The sequence below is a fragment of the Urtica dioica genome, chromosome 12 (assembly GCF_054948205.1).
Source record: "Urtica dioica subsp. dioica isolate 48M chromosome 12, U.dioica_male_clone48M_v1_H2, whole genome shotgun sequence".
Lineage (NCBI taxonomy): Eukaryota > Viridiplantae > Streptophyta > Magnoliopsida > Rosales > Urticaceae > Urtica > Urtica dioica.
Genome location: NC_142767.1, coordinates 12,259,459 through 12,282,690, shown reverse-complemented (window position 1 = coordinate 12,282,690; position 23,232 = coordinate 12,259,459). Strand labels below are relative to the sequence as shown.

The 23,232-nt window shown below is 43.3% G+C and overlaps 2 protein-coding genes across 3 annotated transcripts; one reads left to right on the top strand and one right to left on the bottom strand.

The window, feature by feature from the left end:
- Positions 1 to 1,073: 1,073 nt before the first annotated feature.
- On the bottom strand, positions 1,074 to 8,425 carry LOC149379169 (AP3-complex subunit beta-A-like). Its single transcript, XM_089602956.1, has 11 exons — positions 8,005 to 8,425; positions 7,836 to 7,912; positions 7,243 to 7,492; positions 6,180 to 6,812; positions 5,518 to 5,691; positions 4,679 to 4,805; positions 4,497 to 4,606; positions 3,723 to 3,923; positions 2,475 to 3,451; positions 1,748 to 2,017; positions 1,074 to 1,651 (listed from the first exon to the last, which is right to left on the bottom strand). Exons 1-11 carry the CDS (start codon positions 8,218 to 8,220, stop codon positions 1,282 to 1,284), a joined length of 3,405 nt encoding a protein of 1,134 aa, XP_089459082.1. The 5' UTR covers positions 8,221 to 8,425; the 3' UTR covers positions 1,074 to 1,281.
- Positions 8,426 to 17,899: 9,474 nt separating this feature from the next.
- Positions 17,900 to 22,499, top strand: IDN2 (XH/XS domain-containing protein). 2 transcript variants are annotated; one of them, XR_016294094.1, is made up of 9 exons: positions 17,901 to 18,286; positions 18,622 to 19,594; positions 19,692 to 19,873; positions 20,005 to 20,094; positions 20,186 to 20,476; positions 20,586 to 20,795; positions 21,735 to 21,976; positions 22,057 to 22,101; positions 22,242 to 22,499. XR_016294094.1 is itself a non-coding variant. In XM_089602517.1 (8 exons), the coding sequence occupies exons 2-7, from the start codon at positions 18,637 to 18,639 to the stop codon at positions 21,969 to 21,971; spliced, it is 1,968 nt and encodes a 655-aa protein (XP_089458643.1). In that variant the 5' UTR covers positions 17,900 to 18,286; positions 18,622 to 18,636; the 3' UTR covers positions 21,972 to 21,976; positions 22,057 to 22,102. The 2 variants fall into 2 exon arrangements, 1 of the variants encoding a protein (XP_089458643.1); XM_089602517.1 differs by lacking the exon at positions 22,242 to 22,499 and having other exon boundaries at positions 17,900 to 18,286; positions 22,057 to 22,102.
- Positions 22,500 to 23,232: the final 733 nt, after the last annotated feature.

Below are 23,232 nucleotides of genomic sequence, written 5' to 3'. Positions count from 1 at the left end.
AAGAGTCTTTAGGTCCGTGTAGTAATGAGTGACATTTTTCTCACCTTCCTTTGCCTTTCTCGGCCGACTTTTAATCTCAAACAGCTGGCCAACATTGCCAATATGATTATAAGTTTCGTAGAATTGTTGTATAGCCATCATCTATTTCTTCTAGCTGCAACACCGAGATAACCGAAATTTCAGTTTTCATGGACATAAAGTTTGGCTGATTAAGAACACTCAATAAAATTCCCTATGTTTCAGCTTGTGCGAGGCTATACAGACGCTGTGAGTGTGCTTTGAGTGAGCTGCAGAGAAACTCGGTCCACCAGAACCGAGCCGAACTTATGGTTGAGATGGAGATGATATTAATTTGATTGGCCACGGGAATTCGGTTGAATCCTTTAGATTTGTTTCAAGTATTTTAGGCTCTAATACCATGAGAAATAAGTATTAAGCGGAATAATAATCTCGACTTTCATTGATAAGAATTTATATGATTACAACCTTAAACTGCTTGCTAGAATGAACGATAAATATCTAATAGTATCTAAGTTAACTAATTTTTATTAAATACTTAAGTATATTATCCCTTTTAATATGTTAGTTTACAAATCCGAAAGTCACATATCTTTTAACACAAGTCTATCGCAATCATATGCTTAGTTATGTCTGTTTAACTATATCTTCTTCTTTTTTTCATGTTAAATATGCTAATCAATATTAGATTGTTGCGTCTTAATTTATGAAATCAGGATTATATAAAATAATAATACTGTAAAAAATTATCCATTAACCAAATTTTCTATTGAGGTTTGATAGTTGATTTTGCAAAATAGGTACAACAAAAAAGAAACTATCATATTAATGTAGGTTATTCTTAATCAATTTGAGTGCCTATCTCTAAGTACAATACAATTGATAAATTAACATGCAAATAAACTAAAATATTAATTAACGGATAGATTTTTAACATTAATAAAATATGAGGGTCAATTTAATAATATATAAAAATAAAAAATAAAAAAATAAAAAAAAAACATGTAACATGAAGGTCATGGTTTTAAATAATAGACTTGAAAACGCAAAGTATGTTGTATTTACCTAAAACTGAGGGTATGTGCATACAAGTGATACATTCTCTCTCTATATAGAGATTTTATCATGCGAGAACTTTTTATCAAAGGGAATATAACTTGGTTCGGTTGTAGTCGTTTACACACATTTGAAACAATCAACTTACATACTTATGGATGCCTCTTCCAGAATCAAAAAGTGAAAAGATCCTTCACCACCTTCTAACTATGAATGGGTAAGAGAAGGCTCAACCAAGAAATTCACAATCCGGTTCAACAAGTTCAAGCCGAACACAGTCTCTTCGCAGTTAACTTTAAGGGAAATATTCAGAGGTTCATTGCATTTTCCATTAACAGTAGCTGTGATCAAGCATGGTTTTGCAGAGCTCAAGATCTCGCTGCTGAAGCGCAAGCACAAACCCGATGCATCGTCGAGGTTTGAGGCGATTGGCATGTCCACCGACACGAGAAACACGTTGGCGTTGCTCAATATCTTCACTGTCAAGCTTCTGCATATTTCAAGGAATTTGTCTGCGATTACCGAGTCGTTGACTTTTCCCTCGTCTAACTCCCCAATGTGGTCGCTGAAGCTACAACTGTTGTGCACATTGAAAATTTCTGTGTCCATAAATTGCCATATGCAAGAAAAATCCTTGTATGCTGATTGAGAAAGAAAAACAAAAACTATTTACCTTCTTGAGTATTCAAACATCCCTTTTAGTTTAGACTCCTTGTTCACGAAGGCGTCTATATCCAGCGGAACAGCTTTGATAAAATATCCAATGTCGGGCCACAATTTGACAGAATGACTCTTCCCGTCACAATATAAAGCCAGCTTTAGAGGCAAGAGATGGTGATGGAAACGAACTTGGAAAGTTTTTGTTGTCATCTGATTAGGGTCCAGAGAAATGACATCTTCTAGTCCAACAAAGTTCGGGACATCATCTTCTGATGTCAATGAACTGTCAAATCAATTTAAGGATTATGCAACTAAGTGATGACGAAATTGACGTAAAATTAATATGAAATATGATCTGACTATGATATTTTGGAAATTTTGGCCGGTTCCCATTAATGAAATGGACCAAACATATTAAAGAAAAACATAAAGCTTTCGAGGACACAGTATATTTGATTATCAAGTACTTGGTGATGGAAAGTATATTTGCTAAGCTACATAACTACCGTAACATGGATAACTTATGGAGAACGGCCTGAATATTAATCAGCGCCACGTGGATTGCATATCATTCTAAGGTTATAACACAACATCTCAAAACAATAAAACTTTGATCGACTAACTCTAACCTCTAACATCAAGGAGATATGAAACCTTAAGAGCTATTGAATAATGTTGATAAAGGTTTCAAACTTATTCCTAGAATTTAAGATTTCGAAGCAAGTATATTTAATATTTACCTCTCAGCCACAGTCAAAACTTGGTCCCCGGTTTCCAAGACTTTCATAGATTTCTCAGCAGCTAAACTTATACTGGACATGTACTCTGTTGAGCAGTTTTGGAATGAAGCATCGACGCAAACGAGAAGAGGAGAGATGCTTGAAGTTTCGGATGAAAAGGAATAGTCCACTTTTAGTCCGTCTCCATTTACTGGGTCCAGGAGGGCATAACTTTTTCGTTTTATTTTGCTGCTAATATCTCCCACGGTGATTCTCGCTGAAGACCTTGGGTTTGGACTTGGTTCTGATGTATTCACAGCTGGCATACCGGGTTGTTCATCCAACCACGACTCTAGGGCACTTTTTGACATCAAGTCCCCGAAATCGGCAGAATCAGAGGGAGGAACATGATGTTGGGACGTACGACCACTGCCAGCTTCTGACAACTGTATCAATGGATCAGCACCATTATCATGTTCAGTTTCGGAACCAACCTCACTGCCACTTGAGCCTGTAGCAGATTGCCGAGAGCTATACTCAGAAGCAGTTTCTTCGTCCAAGGATCCAGATAATGAGTCAAGATCCTCCGTAGTTGACAAGTCACCGGTGGATTGGTCCCCTTCGGCATTTGCTTCAAGACCAGCAGAGAATTCTAGACTACAGGGTTTTGGGAGCGGTTCATAACCCGGAGCAGCATGCAGAACTATTTGTGATAGAGACCCGGGAAGATAAATCCGGTGCAGATTAATCTCGGGGAGAGTAGCTTGTATTTGGCCCCCGAAAATTGATTTTGCACACATACGCGATAGCTCCTTTGATTTGGCTTCCAGATCTGTTTTCGCTTCAGTGTCGGGATCTAAATATGATGATGAGAGCTTTTTCAGAAAACAAGCTCGGTCGCGAACATCGTAGTTTAAGTCACATCTTGCGAGTTCCAGCAAATAACTTATAACCTTTACACGTATCAGCTTGTCCTCTTCATTTTCAGATAACAAAACCTACAGAAATAAAATTTAAAAAAAAAAAAAAAAAAAAAAAAAAAAAAAAAAAAAAAAAAAAAGGAGTTTCACTTTCAGAATTATAAAGCAACTAATCTTCAAAGACTCCCTTGGTTTTGCATAGTGCATAACACTTATCAAAGATAATAATCAGCTAAGGGATAAGATATCAAGGACAATATCACAAAAGAAGAAAAAGAAGACCTACAACAAATCTTTCTAGCTTACGTTGCCAAGGAAAGTATCACATATCAAAAGTAGTATTAAATACCTTGACAGCGGTATTGAGAATCTGGAGCTTTGTTTCTAATGCTTCTGAAGTAAAACACCAGGAAAGATATTTTAGTACTGTGGTTATCAACTTTGGGATCAGATTACCCAAGGCGCTATACTCCCCCACAATCCAAATGATTATTGCACGAGCCGCAGGAATCTTTATGGAATCCAGACTGCGAACCAGTTGGACGATTACCTTTAACAACAAACAGAATCATACTCAGCTCAGTATAAATAGCAGTATAGCAACACTGCAAACACTAACATGCTTCATGTGAGACTTCAAAAGCACCTCAATTGAAAGCGAACTAAAGAAATTACAAAAGTGAGTTATATTTACTTGCAACTTGTTCTTAGCTCTGTATTTACATTATATCAAAGCCACACTAAGATTGGAGGTTGTCACCTCTAATCCATAGCTTTCTAAACTTAAAAATGTTGATGATGCGCAAGGTATATATCTCAATTAGAAACGCTAACATGGGTGTGCAGGAATGGTCCAAACTCTCTTATGGTCAGTATATATATCCATGTACATCTCGTGGCATTTATTCATATGTATATAAGCATTTCCTCTGATATGAAGGAATAGAGTAAACAGTACATCACCTTTTCTAGCACTGTTTTTTTAATAATAAAACATCACCTCATTCCTGTTTAAAGCACCTATTTTTATATTGAAGCCTAATCCACTTAGAAATTAGAGTTTTCCAAAGAACATAGTGTACAATGAAGCGGACCTATAGAGAAAACCAGGAAAGGAACATACTTTCTCATGGCAGAGCGGGTCTTGTTTAATGATTGACTTTATGGATATCAGTGCTTGGATCAAAACATTTGCTTCTCCATCCGCTGATGCAAATGTAGTAGCATATATATCTGTGGGACAATGTCGTTCAGTCGGGGAAAAATATCAAATTTTAGAGATACGTTATTGTCAAATTCACAAACCTTGTCTTGTTAAAGCCAACAGCCCATCCAAACATGTATTAGCCATGTTTGGGAGTCGTTCCACACATATACCAATGGCAGCTATGGTGTCAGCAGCAAATCTCCTGTCAGGATCTTTTATATAATCCTGTAAATCACTAATATAAAATCAGGAGTCTCATAATACTGATCATGAACTGTGAATAAACATATATCATAAATGTTATTAGTAAGGTTGATGCTGAGATTTTTGTATATGAACCACATGTATGAAACAGAAGCAAAGAACAGGATTTGCAAGGAAGTGTGGGGGAAAATGCGTATTTAATCTGTAAAGGTGTGGCATGTAGGTTGAACTTTTCGGCAAGTGGAACAGAACAACTAAATAATCAGCTCGAATACTGTGGGGTTCAACATTTTTCGCCAGTAATTTCTTGATTTGTTATACAACCACATTGTATTTTTAAATTTGTACAAGCATCAGAAATCATTATTCTATCAGAAAAAAAAAAAAAAAAAAAAAAAAAAAAAAAAAAAAAAAATCTTATACTTTTTTATTCTAAACATCAGGTATTTAACTCGGGTGCTATACTGGCAATATTCCCAAAATTAAAAGAGCCGCTGACCGATCAACTGAGGAAACGTCCTAATGAAAACCCCTAGAAGGTCAAAGTTTCAAGGGCAAGCCGTAAGTCAAAAAGTAGGAACCACTCTATTTTTCGTCCAAAAGCATCTAAAAAATTACACGAAACATCATATTACCATCAAATGTATTCATGGAAATATTTTCCTCCACACCAGTAGTCCAAATTACATAAGCTGCAATTTTTAGAAGGGGAAAGAGAAAGAGAATAACTTACCTGAAACTCTTTTAATATAAGAGATATTGATGATTCTGTAGCAATGGAAGCCAGTATGTCCAGCTTTAAAGCTTTTATATGAGAAGAATCTGAAGAGCAAACGTAGAAGTCTTCGAAGTAAGGAGCGAATAGAGAAGGCATTGCCTTAGCAAACACTTGAATGTTGCAGAGGACCTGATAATAGTCAATGAACATAAATCAGAACCATAGGAAACTGACGAAAGCTGAGTAAAATATCACCATAGAACCTTACTATTACTGGCCTAAGAGTGGATACAAAGGGGAAAATGCCAGCTGACCATAGCATTTCATGTTAAAGGAACTGAAGTCGTAGACACTATTATAGGTAAAACCTACTCTAGATAAACAAACTGGACTCTCGTGGACCTACGCTTTGCACCTTGCAGCTCAACAACCATCTTTAATTATGTCTTTACACTTACAAGAGAATGCATTAAATAGCAAATGTGTAAGACACCACCATGGTAGTTGCTTTTCAGATGAGATACTCACATCTGGTATCAAAAACTCGGATGTATTGGAAAAGACACAGATAGGCATGTAACCAATAAGCAGAAGACAATATACGATATATGAACAAGACAAGTGCAAATTTATATGAAGAAAAAAAATGAAATTCGATAAACATTGATTGCAATTACCACGTCTTTGGAGGCATTAGACGATCTTAGGACAAACAATAATGGTTTGACAATTCGTTTAACATCATCCCTTGGCGCCATAATCCAGTGTACTCCGGCAGCAGCTAGTAACGCTGCACTGTTATGGCTCCATAATAATGGAGATGTACACTCCAACAAGATCTTCACGTCTTCATTACTTCTACTCGATGTAAAAAATTCCCCTTTAAGTTCGGAAGAACCTTTACTTATGCAGCTTGATCTTGATAAGAACTCATCGGACCCTTCAATATAGCATTGCGAAACCAGTTGTGCTAATTTAGACTCGTAGTTCCGGTCCATATCACCATTATCTTCTACAGATAAAAAGTCCATATCTGAATCTAGGCCACACTTATCGGATCTACCATTCTCTGTATGGTGCAGCGAAAACATAACTGATTCTCGTACGAGTCCGTGCCTTGCAACTGCATAGCGTAAAAGTATGCCAATCAAAATTATCTGGCCCCATTCCTCCACATCGGGAAGAATTTCACATAATCTTTTGAAGCTTTTTCCGATTAGACCCAAATTATTAGGACAAATCGAAGCAAATGCTGCAGAAGCGGCTCCAACAACCGCTGGAGAATTGTCATTCAAAAGTACTCCTACAACCTGCAGAAAGGCAGAACAATTATCAACCCTATAGGAATTAAGATAAGTAGTTCTATCCACAGTCAGTAAAATCAAGTGTCGCCATAGCGTACCAAGTGGAAATATAATACAAAAGTATCTGAAAAAGTAGATCACAAATGCCGAGATCCTTTTCTTGCATGCAATGCTCACGAATATCATATATAAGCATATTTTCCATATTTACTGGCAATGACAAACAAACTTAAAATCACGATATACATTGTAAACAACCTTCTAAAACTGGAATTTCATTCAAAGAAGGTATACTAGTCTAGTACTACCAACTCATTGAAAGAGATGAAAATTTCAAAAATGCACCCATAAAATAAGATAAGCGACAGTCATCAATGAGCAATGGAACAACCATTTAATTAACAGCCCATTTAGTCATAAACAAACAAAGGCAGACCTCTTCGATCGATGCTGTATTTTCCTCTAGTCGCAAATCATGCAACTTTGGAAGAGCATTTGCTGCGCATTTTCGAACATAAACAGAGGGGTCTCTTGCACATCTGCCAACAGCCACCAGAACAATAGGAGCAATGACGTGCAGCCGAATCCCAGCCATTGTTCGAAGCGCCCATGCCCTCACCAACGGATTCGGATCCCCCAAATCTTTTTGAAAATAATTTATCGACAGCAATGCTTCGTTTGGCCGCCTGAAATGCAAAAAGAAGACCCCTCTTCCAAGTTAAGCGGAAAACAAATTGCATCTCAACTTATAATATCAACCGTCTTTTCATATCAAACATATCAATTTATATTCTCCCATCACATTTGGAAATTAAGTTGCTTTAGGCATTCCCAAAACCACCAATTCTCGTAATTGCAACTTCAGATTTCAGAAAGCAATTCAGAAATCTCACTAGAGGTTTACGATTCAAAATTATCAACGACAAAACAACTTAACTTTTTAGAAAAATCTAAACTAAGAACATGATGTATTTCATAATCCGAATCAGAATGTTGAGGAAATGCATCAGAAATTACAAAAAAACATACTTTTCAGCATAATGCAACAAGTACAAGTAGACAAGCTTCTTCACTTGCAGCGACTGGGACGCCACGTTCTTAACAACCTGCGAATTCCGAACAACACTAAAACCTTCAATTTTCTCCGCGACCAAACGAATGCAACGGAAATCCGAGGGGACGAAAGAAGAGGATTGACCTGAGGGAAGAAGTTTGAGACGTCGAATCCCTGGGCGATGAGAGCGAGCAAGCGCTTGAGAGCCTCGGAGTTGTCGGAATCGAACTTGCTGTCGAGCATTGGAGCGATGTTGGCATCGTCGGGGTCGTCGTAGAGGTGAGCATCGGTGCCCATTCGGAACACCATCGTCGACGCCTTGCTCAACGTCTCCGCCGTCGCGCCGAACTGAGGGAACATTCTGAGCCGGCCTCGTCTGAGGTCAGTGTTAGGGTATCAGAGGAATCCAGAAATGGCAAACGTGATTTGAGATTGGTCTGATCTGATCACCGGAGTGATCGTACTGTTTGGTTGCGCGGAAAAGGATGTTCCGATCCTGGATTAACTAGTTGATTGATGCAAATTTATGACGCCATGATCTCCCGGTAGCCAAAAGTAAGACCATTTAATTATGACTATATTGATATTTAAAAAAATATATATTTAAAGTAGTCATTAATAAATATTAATTTTACAAACCAGCCATTATTTACTTAATTTTTAATATAATCTTTAACAAAAATAAACGAGTAAATCTATAGTACACATAGTTTCTAGTCCATATTTTTTTAAGTCATTTAGTAAAAAAAAACATATTAAAAAAAAATAAATTATTTATGGGTGATGCGAGTATTTAGACATTTTTAAGTTTGACCTTGACAAAATAGCTCAATTTTCCAAAATTAAGCCCAAATAAAAAAAACCCAAAAATGCTATTATGCTACCACACTATCGATCTGTTTTTCTTCTTCTCCATGGATTTCGATCTCTTCAGCCTTTTGTCCGCAATCCGATCGGTGGTGCTACAATCACAGATTCTTCGGCGTGGCAGGCTGTGGATTCCGGCCTTCTCCTTCTCGATATCCGAGCTTCAACTTCTCGGCGGTGAGAACAACAACAGCGGCACCGGCGGGGAAGCCTCTGCACAATTTCGACATGTCGTCGCTGCTTTGGGGGAGCCAGAAGTATCTCTGGTGCATGAAAGTGAACAATTCCGATGCCGGAAACGAAACTCACAGTCGATCCGATGGTTTGGGACCGGAATCCTCTCCGATCGCCGATGAACATAGGGAATCGACGGAGAGGAGGAAGAGCCTCCGCGTCGGAGAGGTGGAGGAAGGCAACGATATCGCCGCCATCAGGAAAAGCTTCTCGGCGATCTGAAAGTCGCCGCAACGAAGATGAATGATGCGATTTTCAAAGACGGCGTCGCCAAGAAGACGAGGGACGACGTGGAATCTAACGGCCACGGAGAATTTGACGGCTTCTCTGACGGCGGCGATGGAGGAGACAGAAATCAAAGTGAGGCTCCGGTTGACGATCGAAAAGTGGCTTAGTCGTCGATTGTCATCACCACCACCATCACCGTCTTCTTCTTCTTCTGGTTCATAAAAGAGTGGAGTAAAAAGTTTGGAAGCATGATTAAATATTTTGAACACTTCGTTGCTTCTCGTCGTAAATGACTAGACTTCAAACATTTGATTGTCTGTTTAGATGGGGGATTTAATATTTTAAAGGCACGATTAAATTTTTTTGAGATCATGTACCTTTGACTAAAATCATATAGCTTGTTTGTGTTTTTGAAACTGGATTAACAAAATTGAAGGCAAGGTTAAAAAAAACAGATATAAAATATATAAAGTGCATTAAAAAAAATGGTGGGTTAAAATTTTGGACACTTAAATTAATTATTTTGAAATCCTGGAAAAACGGGATCACCCAAACATTAAGAGTGTATTAGTATTTTTACACTATAAGTGGCTAAAATGCACTAACTTATGAAATTTTGGCTATTTTGTTAAACAATTAGTTTGAATTGGCTACTTCGTACAAATAATCCACTAGTTATATGAATTAATTAAGGGTCTTTTAGCTATATAGCCATTTGACTTATAACATTTTGTATAATAGCCAATATTTTGTTAATTTTCTGTAAATAGTCACTTCGACTTATTTACTCAAAAAGACAAAAAAAAAACCCTAAATAGATGCAATATTTTTGGATATTTTTGTCTTTTTAAGTGCTGTAAATAAGTTGAGGTGGTTATTTACAAAAAATTAACAAAATGTAGGCTATCTAGAAATTCTTAGACTTTCGGTGGCTTATTTGACTAATTTTTTTTTATTAATTAATTAGAAATAATAAAGAGAAATTTGTTGCAACTAGCTAATTGTTGTCGCTGGTTTTCGGACAACTATTTAGGAGCCGTAGACGGTTAGACCCAAGGCCGGACCAAGTGGTCTCGTCTTGACTCGAGCGTGTCGGACTTGGTATCCCAAGTCGTCCCTTAGCTGTGGGTGAAGCTCACCTCGTCTCGATACCTGAAAAGCAAACAAGAGATTGTGAACTACAAAGGGGAAACAGGGGGGGTGCCCCTGTTTACCTCTCCGACGCTCAACATTAGTGGGATTGAGGTGGAGTATAGAGGTTTTAGGGGTGTTTAGAGGCCAAAGCTTGAGAGAAACGAGCGAGGTACGAGTTCGGCAGCGTTTCAGTACTCAAGAATGGATTACCTGGGTCAAGGGAGCGGCCCCTGTATTTATAGGCAGCCAAGGGGTGGTTTGAAGACCCCTTGGCCGAGTGAGCAAGGTTGGGCCGGCCTTGGAGGAGGGCCGGCCATGGAGGAGGGCCGGCCTTGGAGTGCCGGCCTTGGAGAGCCGGCCTTGGAGGAGGGCCGGCCTTGGAGTGTCGGCCATGGAGAGCCGGCCTTGGAGGAGGGCCGGCCTTGGAGTGCCGGCCATGGAGAGCCGGCCATGGAGGAGGGCCGGCCTTGGAGTGCCGGCCTTGGAGAGCCGGCCTTGGACGAGGGCCGGCCTTGGAGTGCCGGCCATGGAGAGCCGGCCTTGGAGGAGGGCCGGCCTTGGAGTGCCGGCCATGGAGAGCCGGCCATGGAGGAGGGCCGGCCTTGGAGTGCCGGCCATGGAGAGCCGGCCATGGAGGAGGGCCGGCCTTGGAGTGCCGGCCTTGGAGAGCCGGCCTTGGACGAGGGCCGGCCTTGGAGTGCCGGCCATGGAGAGCCGGCCTTGGAGGAGGGCCGGCCTTGGAGTGCCGGCCTTGGAGAGCCGGCCATGGAGGAGGGCCGGCCTTGGACATGGTCGGCTGACCTTTGGGCTGGCGACAGGCCGGTCAAGTATATGGCCGGCCATTGGCCGGCTGAGCATATGGCCGGCCACTGGCCGGCCGACCCTTGGCCGGGCCATTGGTTTGGGCCGGCCAAAGGCCGAGGCAAGGGTTCGCCCCTCGAGGCCTTGCACCGGTCGCGTGGGTCGAAGTGACGCCTTAGTCCCCGTCGGTCCGAGACGGACCGACAACATTAGCCCCCCGAGTTTCTGGTCGAGCGTAGATCGAGTGGAAACTCAAAATCCACGCTTTCATATGGATTGGGTTTGCACCATGAGGAACGGCCTTTGGGCGTCGCGAGGGACGACTTATTGTTTCGGGTTGCTCGTGCGTGTCCTATTTTCTCGACTTACCAATGAAGGCGTGATTGATTAGCACGACTTTATTGTGCGTGTCTTATTTTCTCGACCTGCCAATGAAGGCGTGATCGATTGGCACGACTTTATTGTGCGTGTCTTATTTTCTCGACTCGCCAATGAAGGCGTGATCGATTAGCACGACTTTATTATGCGTGTCTTATCTTCTCGACTTGCCAATGAAGGCGTGATCGATTAGCACGACTTTATTGTGCGTGTCTTATTTTCTCGACTCGCCAATGAAGGCGTGATCGATTAGCACGACTTTATTGTGCGTGTCTTATTTTCTCGACTTGCCAACGAAGGCATAATCGATTTGCACGACTTTATTGTGCGTGTCTTATTTTCTCGACTTGCCAATGAAGGCGTGATCGATTAGCACGACTTTATTGTGCGTGTCTTATCTTCTCGACTTGCCAACGAAGGCGTGATCGATTAGCACGACTTTATTGTGCGTGTCTTATTTTCTCGACTTGCCAATGAAGGCGTGATCGATTAGCACGACTTTATTGTGCGTGTCTTATTTTCTCGACTCGCCAATGAAGGCGTGATCGATTAGCACGACTTTATTGTGCGTGTCTTATCTTCTCGACTGGCCAATGAAGGCGTGATCGATTAGCACGACTTTATTGTGCGTGTCTTATTTTCTCGACTCGCCAATGAAGGCGTGATCGATTAGCACGACTTTATTGTGCGTGTCTTATTTTCTCGACTCGCCAATGAAGGCGTGATCGATTAGCACGACTTTATTTTTGAGTTTTTTTTTTCTTTTTTTTTTGTTGAGCGAGCGAGCTCTAGTTTCGTTGAGCATTGTTTCCCATTAGCCCCCCGAGTTTCTCGTGTACTCGTAGAGGAGACTAGAAATTATAATGCAACAAGATAAAGATTTCGAGGTGAAATGTAATCTAATTACCATGTAGAAATAGTCAAAAAATTACATCCCTAGGCCATTGGCCTTATTGAAATTCGAGATTGTCTTAAAACTGGAAATAAAATGACATAATGAGAAACGGGAGCGGGCTTCCACTGCCGTGCCAACTTCTGCAGCTTGACCGAGCTAAAGGATGGCGCTCACCATCTTTTCCTTCCCTTTCCCGTCCACGCCTTGGACGTAGCACATCCTCGCCATCGATTGGTCTCCCAACATGATGGCAATCCCCTTCTCAGTTGGGAATTTCATCATCAGGTGATAGGTGGACGTTATGGCCTTCAGCCGGTTGAGAGTCGGGCGGCCGATGATGATGTTGTACGCTGAGGGCTGGTCCACAACTAGGAAGGATACGATGCGAGTGGCCTCGAGCCCCCCCGGTGTTCCGAAGGTGACCGGGAGGTCGATGGTTCCTTCCGTCATGACCCTCTCCCCGGAGAAGCCGAAGAGTGGGGTCGAGATTGGGGTCGGTTTCAATCCGGTCAGCTTCATCCTGTCCAATGCTGATTTGAAGACGATGTCGGCCGAGCTGCCGTTATCAATCAGGATTCTTCGGACGAGATTGTTGGCGACCGGGGCCGAGACGACTATTGCGTCATTGTGTGGGTGGAGAACTCGCGTCGCCTCTTGGCCGGTGAAGAACATGGACTCGAACGGGGCCGGAGGGGGGGCTTCGTACGTATGGTTGATGTAGTGCGCAACTTTTCCTCGGGAAACCTCGCGCACGTACTTCTTCCTTTGCGTGGACGAGTCCCCAAACTCCGGGCCACCCATGATCGAGCCCACGACATGCAGCTGTGAGCTCTCCGGTTCTTCAATCGTCGCCCGGTCCGTGACAGTCACCGTCGCCGGACCCTTCCTTCCTTGCCGTGGACGATCTTCGTGCATCGCGGCCGTCCCGACCGTTCTCAGGACATACTCTTTTAACTTCCCGTCTTGAATCAGGGTGTCGATCTGACGCCTGAGATGATAGCACTCGGACGTCAGATGCCCGTGATCCTGGTGGTACTCGCAGAACTTGTTTCGATCCCTCTTCGCGGGATCCTTCGCAAGAGGAGCCGGACTTCCTAGCTTGTCGCGGTGCAGAGCTAGGATCCGCTCTTGCGGAGTGTTCAGAGGGGTGTACGTTGATAACGCTCGGAAGCTATCAACGTGCGACGATCTTGGACCGGAGAGGGGGCGACCGTTAGGGGCCCGGCCTCCCTTGCTCCTCTTCCTCTGAGGGTCGGGACGATCTTCGTCTTGTTCTTCGCGGTGGCGACTACCTTGTCCTCCTGACTTTCGGCCATCGCGGCCATCGAGATAGTCCTCGATTCCCATATGTGTGCGGGCTCTCGTCATCAGCTCCGCCATGTCTCGCGGGACTTGCCCGACAATGGACTTGAGGAAGTCGCTCGTGCGAACTCCCTCGGTGATCGCTGTGATGGCGTCCTTGTCGTCGAAGCCCTCGACTTTGTGAGACTCCTCGGTGAAGCGAGCGAGGTATTGTCTCAACGTCTCATCTCTCCCCTGTCGAATGGAGAGGAGGTGGGTCTTCGACTTCTTTTGTGCCACAAGCGTGGCAAAGCGAGCGAGGAAAGCCTCTCGCAAGGCCCGGAAGGACGGGATGCTTCCTGGCCTCAAACTCTGGAACCACTCAAAGCCCGACCCTGTGAGGGTCAGGCTGAAGGCTTGGCAGAGAGTGGCGTCCGTCTGCCCTTGCATCGTCATCCACGTCTCATAGTGTTGGACGTGGAAGTGGGGGTCCGTACGTCCATCATAGGGGGGGATGGACGGTAACTTGAAGTTTCCCACGCATGGCTGCGCGAGGACTTGTGCGGCGAAGGGAGAGTATGATTCCTCGATCCCTCCGTACGGCCTTTGCCTCCCTGACTCCCTCATCTCGATGATTTGATTTTGGAGGCTCTGAATCATCGTGACCATGTCAAGCCCGTTAGCAGGGCCGACCGTCGGGGCCACGGGAGTCACCGGTTGGCGTTCGTTGGACGCTTGGTCCACGACATTGGCCTGAGGCCGGCCGAGAGTTGCGGCGGGGAGCGCGTCCCTTCGAGAATTTAGCCTTTGGCGGAGATCCTCCCCTCGGGAGTTTCTCTGCGCTGTCAAGCGCTCTCTAAGGTCCACGCTTGGTGCGTGACGAGGCGAGGTCGCCCTTGGCCGGGTCGTTCGGCGAGCGCTTCGGCTATCGGCTCCATCGTCGACCAGAGTCGCTCTCTCCTCGGCGAGGGGCCGTGTCCGGCCGCCTCTTGAAACCGAGGAGGCGAGTCCCCGGGACTGTGACCGTGCCTGTTGTCGCGCCGGGTACAAAGGATCGGCCAACGCACCATTGGCCCTTTCGGGTCGTGCTTGAGCGAGGCTTGGGGTGGCCTCGTTGGTCCTCGACTCCTCCACGTATTCGGGGTCGGAGTCATCCTGAGCAGATCGATCCTCGACGTCGTAGCCGAGGAGATCGGCGATGAGGGAGCCGTCAACGCCGGGACGGTCAAGGAGCTCCGCGAGCCGCCGGGCCGTGTCCTCTCGGAGCTCGGCCTCGGGGTCGTTCACCGGGTCTTGGGGCTGGCTCTCGCTATCGCGAGGTTGCCCTTCAAGATGGTGTGCGAGGAGTCGGAGACCGTACCTCGAGCTCGTCGCTCGGGTACCCGCGGAGGTAGTGGGTAGGTGACTCATCTTTCGAGAGTCGTAGGAGTGGTGGAAGTGTGGAATGGAAGGGAGAGCGTGCTAAGGTCGGTGGTCCCCTCCTTCTAGCGCCAAAATGTTGTCGCTGGTTTTCGGACAACTATTTAGGAGCCGTAGACGGTTAGACCCAAGGCCGGACCAAGTGGTCTCATCTTGACTTGAGCGTGTCGGACTTGGTATCCCAAGTCGTCCCTTAGCTGTGGGTGAAGCTCACCTCGTCTCGATACCTGAAAAGCAAACAAGAGATTGTGAACTACAAAGGGGAAACAGGGGGGGTGCCCCTGTTTACCTCTCCGACGCTCAACATTAGTGGGATTGAGGTGGAGTATAGAGGTTTTAGGGGTGTTTAAAGGCCAAAGCTTGAGAGAAACGAGCGAGGTACGAGTTCGGCAGCGTTTCAGTACTCAAGAATGGATTACCTGGGTCAAGGGAGCGGCCCCTGTATTTATAGGCAGCCAAGGGGTGGTTTGAAGACCCCTTGGCCGAGTGAGCAAGGTTGGGCCGGCCTTGGAGGAGGGCCAGCCATGGAGAGCCGGCCATGGAGGAGGGCCGGCCTTGGAGGAGGGCCGGCCTTGGAGAGCCGGCCTTGGAGGAGGGCCAGCCTTGGAGTGCCGGCCATTGAGAGCCGGCCTTGGAGGAGGGCCGGCCTTGGAGTGCCGGCCATGGAGAGCCGGCCATGGAGGAGGGCCGGCCTTGGAGAGCCGGCCTTGGACGAGGGCCGGCCTTGGAGTGTCGGCCATGGAGAGCCGGCCTTGGAGGAGGGCCGGCCTTGGAGTGCCGGCCATGGAGAGCCGGCCATGGAGGAGGGCCGGCCTTGGAGTGCCGGCCTTGGAGAGCCGGCCTTGGACGAGGGCCGGCCTTGGAGTGCCGGCCATGGAGAGCCGGCCTTGGAGGAGGGCCGGCCTTGGAGTGCCGGCCATGGAGAGCCGGCCATGGAGGAGGGCCGGCCTTGGAGTGTCGGCCATGGAGAGCCGGCCATGGAGGAGGGCCGGCCTTGGAGTGCCGGCCTTGGAGAGCCGGCCTTGGACGAGGGCCGGCCTTGGAGTGCCGGCCATGGAGAGCCGGCCTTGGAGGAGGGCCGGCCTTGGAGTGCCGGCCTTGGAGAGCCGGCCATGGAGGAGGGCCGGCCTTGGACATGGTCGGCTGACCTTTGGGCTGGCGACAGGCCGGTCAAGTATATGGCCGGCCATTGGCCGGCTGAGCATATGGCCGGCCACTGGCCGGCCGACCCTTGGCCCGGCCAAAGGCCGAGGCAAGGGTTCGCCCCTCGAGGCCTTGCACCGGTCGCGTGGGTCGAAGTGACGCCTTAGTCCCCGTCGGTCCGAGACGGACCGACAACACTAATCTCTTAGCTTCTTGTAAGATTTTAGCCAAATTTCATTTTATTTAAAAAATAGCCCAACATGTAAAAAAGTAAATTAAATTAACTAAAACAGTTAATTGAATTTACTTCGGTCTGATGGACTATTTTCTTAATAAAATGAAATTTTGGTTATTTTTTAAAAGCAAGGTGAGGTATTCGGCTAATGACATAATTGTCTCAATAATAAATAAAAATTAAATCATATCTCATAATTCCACTTTTAATATTTTAGCATATTAGTTCTCTCTCTCTCTCTCCCCTCTCTCTCTCTCTCATTTTTATTCTCATACTCTTCTTCAAAGCGTCTTTAAAAAATAATTGAGATTCATATTCTTATGTTCATATCAAGGTTTTGAAATTTCATTTTCGACGCCGTTTCGAGATTCCTGATTTATAGAAAATCGAGCAGACGAAAACCGAAAGGAAAAAATGTGAAAAAGAGAAAATAAAATGTCGTTTTCAAATATCGTTTTCGATGGAAAACCGAATTTAAATAATGTTACATAATATGATATATATATATATATATATATATATATGTATCTTTTCAGTTATCCATTGAGATTTATGTCAACTATATTTTATAATCTTGAATATCTAATTATTTTTTAACAAATATAATATCAAATATTCTCATTAATTTCAATCTCAATGTATTTATACCCAATACATATATCTAGTTGTATAAATGTGTGTACATATGTATATGTATATATATATATATATATATATATATATATATATATCTTCATAATTTATATAAGACACATTTTTAATAACTTAATTTATAATAATTATAAATTTATTGTTTATTTTTATAGGATTTTTATATTAAAATTATCGATTTACACATTTTATATTAACATTGTGCACCCAAGACGTAGTCTTGAGTTTGAATCTCAATTTTGCAAATTTTCCTTAACTTTTAATAAACGACAAAATTATGAAAAATGATGATTACATACGAAAAAAAAATGACGACATTCGACGAAAAACGACGATGAACGAAAAGCATGCTCTTCATCAGTCGTTTTTGTTTCGACAGTGGCGCCGTCGTCGATTTTCGTCGGAATTTGCTAAAATTAGTTTAACATATACGTAAGCACTCCTATTCTTTTAAAGTTTAAATGTTTTTGAACATTGAAATCATTAAGATTCACATTAAACACGGTAATATTCAGCGATAAAAACAAAACAACTGTAATGTTATGCAGATGACCGCACTAATAGTTAAGATTCTTATGAATCTGTTTAAGATTTGCTATATAAATTACTAAGCAATAAAGGAAAATAAATAAACAAAAATAAAATAAAAATAGAATAAAATTAAATAGTGTGCACATGTCAATAACGAAAAAAAAAGAAAGAAGATGAAACTTAAGCTTCATATAAAAGCTTCGTACTCGTATATGCCCCCCAAAAAAAAAAAAAAAAAAATACACACACATATCTAAGTCCCAAACTCTTCGAAGCACAATACATTTGTCGTTAATACTTTTGTCAGCTTTATTCATTCGATCTTGAAGTCGAGTTGTCAGTGACTACATAACGCAACTTTGACCACCATTCTCAACCCTCTCTCTCTCTCACACACACACACATCTGAGGTTTGAGTCCTCTGTCGTTTCATGCATGTTCTTCTATGGGTGAATCGCTCTGTCGTTTCGGGGTTCATTGTTTAGCTCTGCCCTGGCCTTCCACTTCTATGGCTCCTCTGCATTTTTAGGGTTCCTCGAGTTTGTTATACACGAAATCTGCTCTGGTACATTGTTTTGCGGGGGAGATCGGGACTTAACTTTCTTTTATCTTCTTGGTATTTGCCTCAGGTTAGTTTTATTTCTCTTTCAGTTATGCGAATTTTTTTATTTTGGAAAATTGAGACAAAGTTGTCATCAAATTTCTAAATGGCAAAAAAGAGAGTACATAAACCTGGTTTATTTATTCATTTATTTCACTGATATTCTCAATTATTCTTGGATTACCACGATTTAAATTGCATGCGCTTGGTTTTGGTATGCGAATAAGGTTTTGGTATGAAAATCTCTCAAAGCAACTCTAACCAGCTGTACATTGCACTTGAATGGTTCCGATTATAGAAGTGAACAATTTCAATAGTAATTCGGAGTAATAACCGCACCAATGATCGTCGTTTCTGTTCAAGGAAAAAAAATCGGAGATGGGAAGCTCAGACGATTACTTTGCGGAGGAAGACTCGGACTCGAGCGACACGGAGAAGCTAGGGTTCAAAGTGGGAGCGCTGGCGGCGCTGACGGAAGGAAAGATCGCAGTCCAAAACGCGGACTGGACTACTTACGCGTGCCCGTTCTGCCCGAGAAGGAAGAAGCAAGACTACCTCCACAAAGACCTTCTCCAACACGCGGCCGGGGTCGGAAGCAGCGGCTCCAACAAGCGCAGCGCGAGGGAAAAGGGCGAGCACTCGGCTCTGGCCAAGTACCTGAGACGAAACCCGCCCCCCGAGACCCTCCTCAAGGAACAACCCCTGGAAGCCCCTCCGAGGCTGGACGGGACGGAATGGCGGTCGAAACTCCCCCTCGGAGACCTCTCGGAGAGGATCGTGTGGCCGTGGATCGGGGTCGTGGTCAACATCCCGACGAGGGTGGGCGAGGACGGGCGGTACGCGGGGGAGAGTGGGTCGAAGCTGAGGGACGAGCTCGCCCAGAGGGGTTTCAATCCCACGCGGGTGCGTCCGCTGTGGAACTTCCGCGGGCACTCGGGGACGGCGGTGGTGGAGTTCACGAAGGGCTGGCCGGGGCTGAGCAACGGGCTGTCGTTCGAGCGGGCCTACGAGGCCGACGGGCACGGGAAGAGGGACTGGGCCGGAGCCAAAGGGGAAGAGAGGGCCGGGCTGTACGCGTGGCTCGCCCGCGGGGACGATTACCAGCTTCCCAACATCGTCGGAGAGCACTTGAGGAAGATCGGCGACCTCAAGACCATCTCCGAGATCATGGAAGAAGAAGCCATGAAGCAGGACAGGCTCGTGTCGGACCTCACCAACACCATCGACGAGAAGAACAGACACATGGAAGAGATACGGCTCAAGTTCAGGGAGACCACCAAGTCCATCGACTCTTTAATCGACGCGAATAGGCAGCTCAATGACAAGTATGACCAAGGTATATGTCTATTTCTTGTTGGGTTTTTTTTTTTTTTTTTTTATATTTATGTTGTGGTATGTATTCGATTTTTACTGCCCTGCTTCTCTGTGAACAGATATTAAGAAGCTTCAATCGAGTTCGCTAGATCACTATCATAGGGTCTTTAGCGGTTTCGAAAAGCTCAAGTCTCAACTGGAATCTCAGAAAAGGGAGCTTGAATTGCGTGGCCATGATCTGGAGAAGCGCGAGGCGGTTAATGATATCGAGAGGAAAAAGCTTGCTGAAGATATTGCAGAGGTATATTCATTCCTGATTTATTTCCAGTGCATATGATATCTGGGGTCTTTAAGTGCAAATAACTGAAGAAAAACAGTTTTGACTTGGACTGAAACCAACCTCTTACTGTGTCTATATATTTGTTTTCTCAGAATATCGAAAAGAATAGCTCTCTTGAGATGGCTTCTTTGGCGCAAAGTCATGCCGACGATAGAGTACTGAAGCTGGCCGAAGATCAAGAGGTCCAAACTTATCTTCTTCTTTTTTTTAAGTACCTATTTATGAAAAAAAAAAAAAAATTATAACACGGGTGACCATCGATTTCATATGCAGAGGCAAAAACAGGAGCTCCACAACAAAATTATATCTCTGAGAGAGCAGCTGGAGAAAAGGCAAGCGATTGAGCTTGAAATTGAGCAACTGAAAGGGAAGTTGAACGTAACGAAACAGATGGCCATGGGCGATGATGACCTTGAAATTCTTGGAAAGGTCGAGGAGATACACAGAGAGCTGAGAGAGAAGGAAGGAGAGTTCGATCACGTAGAGTCTATGAATCAAGCTCTCATTATAAACGAGCGCAAGTGCAACGACGAGCTGCAGGAAGCTCGTAAAGAATTGATCCAGGTAAGCTTTGCTTTTAGTCTTGAAATATTACGCATTCGTCCTTGCGGTTTTTCTGTTTCTTGTCTTTGACACTCTGTCTTGATTATAAATGTCTTCCGTTTGTGTTCAGGGGTTGAAAGATATACCTCCACGCGGCTCGATCGGTGTGAAAAGACTAGGAGAGCTCGACAGTCAACCGTTCCTTGAGTTTATGAAGCGAAAGTACAATGAGGACGAGGCAGATGATCGAGCAATGCAGCTGTGCTCGGTGTGGGAGGAACATCTCAAAGACCCTGACTGGCATCCTTTTATGAGAGTTACAGTTGGCGACAAAGACATGGTCTCTCTCTCTCTCTCTCTCTCTCTCTCTCTCTCTCCTTTAATATTCAAATCTCGTGATTGAATTGAATGTCTCTTATCAAGTGCTTGAAACATCTGTCGAGGTGTAACGCATTGTTCTGTACAAAGAGATATAGAATTTAGGTTGAAATGAAAGTAGGAGGTCATATGATTTATAAGTAAAGAGTTAAAAGAGATAAAGGTTTTCCCTTTTTTTTTTTTTGTTGTTTGGTATATTCACAAGTTCTTTGTATCACCCATTTTATCCTGTCTTCGAGGGGGGTGAACAAGAAAGTGATTTACTTTCAATTTCAAATTGTGGGTCCCGCCTCCATTGTAAGATCCACAGTATTTTTCGTCCCCTCGTAATTTTCTACATACAAACTCAAGATTACATTTCTTTCCCTAATCCATCTTACATTTTCTTCCAAACCAGACTGTAATTATTGGTCTGAAGTTTAAGCGGATGGACTACAGATTTTTTCTTTTCTTTTATTTTTATTTTTATATTTTTATGTCAAGGACAAAAGAACCGTAATTTGATTACTTGCGAATAGGATGTTGCGGTATTCCTAATTCGTGTTGATATTTTACATTTTATGGTAAAAATGGTTTTATGATAAGAACAGATATGTATATATTTTGTATTTCTGGAAATATGAAATACGAGGTAAATGTCACACTAGAGAGCTCCATGCTCGCCCATTAAATTTTCTTCCTACCAGTACCACTAATCTTTCACACAATTTTCATGATCTTTTCTCTACTACTCTCTCTTAAGTATTCTACATTTAACCTCTTAACTATCTGCTAAATCTTATAATCATCTCAATATCTTAAGTTCCTGACATTTTACTGCTTTTTTGTTTACTGCTGTCTGAGTTTTTTTGGCTACTGTGCTTCTATTTTAGTAAAGTTGAATTTATTATAACTGTCTCAGGAAGTTATAAACCCTGACGATGAGAAACTCAGTGATCTGAAGAAGGAACTGGGCGTGGAAGTATATAAATCTGTGACTAACTGTTTGATTGAGATAAACGAACACAACCCGAGTGGGAGGTACATTACCTCTGAACTGTGGAACTACAAAGAGCGAAAAAGGGCTCCTCTTAAAGAGGGCATCGAAGTGATGCTTAACCTCTGGAGACAAAAGAAAGCGAGGTTTGAAGGGGAGTGATCAAGGTCAGTTTTTTCAATGATTTCGTTTAAGTCTGTGGGAAATTAAACCGAATAGGATAAAATATCTGATCGTAATTTTGCAGGACAAGGAGTTTCAATCCCTGTTTTTTTATGTGTACCATGTTGAGGTCAGTGCGATTGCCCTGGATTTACAGCAGGTTTTTTTTTTTTTTTTTTTTGGAGTAAATTTAATTAACCAATATTTTAATGTTGATTAACTAGCAATGCGCAATGGCTTTTTTTTTCTTCGTTTTTTTTTTGGGTGCAGGAAATAATTTTTACGGGGTTGAAATAATAACATGATCTTAGGACTCGGTGCTGGGCAAAGAATCGATTGGTAGTGTGTGTTCTTTGTACCTTCAGATTTCTGTCTTCTTTGTATCTTTAGATTTCTGGGTTATCACAGTACTGTTTGTTCAGTCCCATCTTGTTGGAACTGGCTCTCGGTTGGAGAACTTGTTTGACTATCTAGAGGCTAGACATGTAAAATTAAAGTCTAATAAAAGAAATCTAACGGATGAAATTATGAATTTGTCTTAGGATCATATTCCTCTTCACATCACGTCTTTTAAAATACAACGTTGATACGGTTAAAAGAAATCTAACGGATGAAATTATGAATTTTTTTCATTTTTTTTTAAGAAAGCTTTGTTAAATTTGTCCAAGGCAAATCCAAGGGGAAAATCTTATAAGAAGAAATAATACGTTAAACATCATGAATCAAACGGCTTCTGCCTTGCAAGATACATGAAGGAAATATCAGCCACAAAACAGTTTTTGTATTACATTTAGACCAAAATTTTACAAAAGAATGTCGAAACTTAGACGGTGTCAACATAAACATCTCTCACGACTGACCTTAATTTTTCCGTTTGCATCTTTACGGGCTGCATCGACATTAGCTTTAAAACTCTCCGGTGAGGGGTCCGATTCTGAACATTCTCAGTCTGAGTGTGTCTTTTTCTCCGACTTTGTGTTGTTCGCGGCTTTAAAAGAGAGTGAGAATTAGCGAGTTTGGAAGACAGAAGAACTTCAACATGCTTCTTTTTATTTCTCATTTACCATATTCTCAAGGCAAGAACATAAAATTCATAACGATAGTTGCCAAGTTCGATTTGACAAGACTCATGGATTACGAAAAGCATCAGATCCCCAAAAAACACGGAATTAAGTTTCTTCAGCTGGCAAATCCCACTTGGAGACTAATCTCATCACTTGTCTCCATTTTGCAGCAGCGACTCAACTCATCAGGCGAGGAG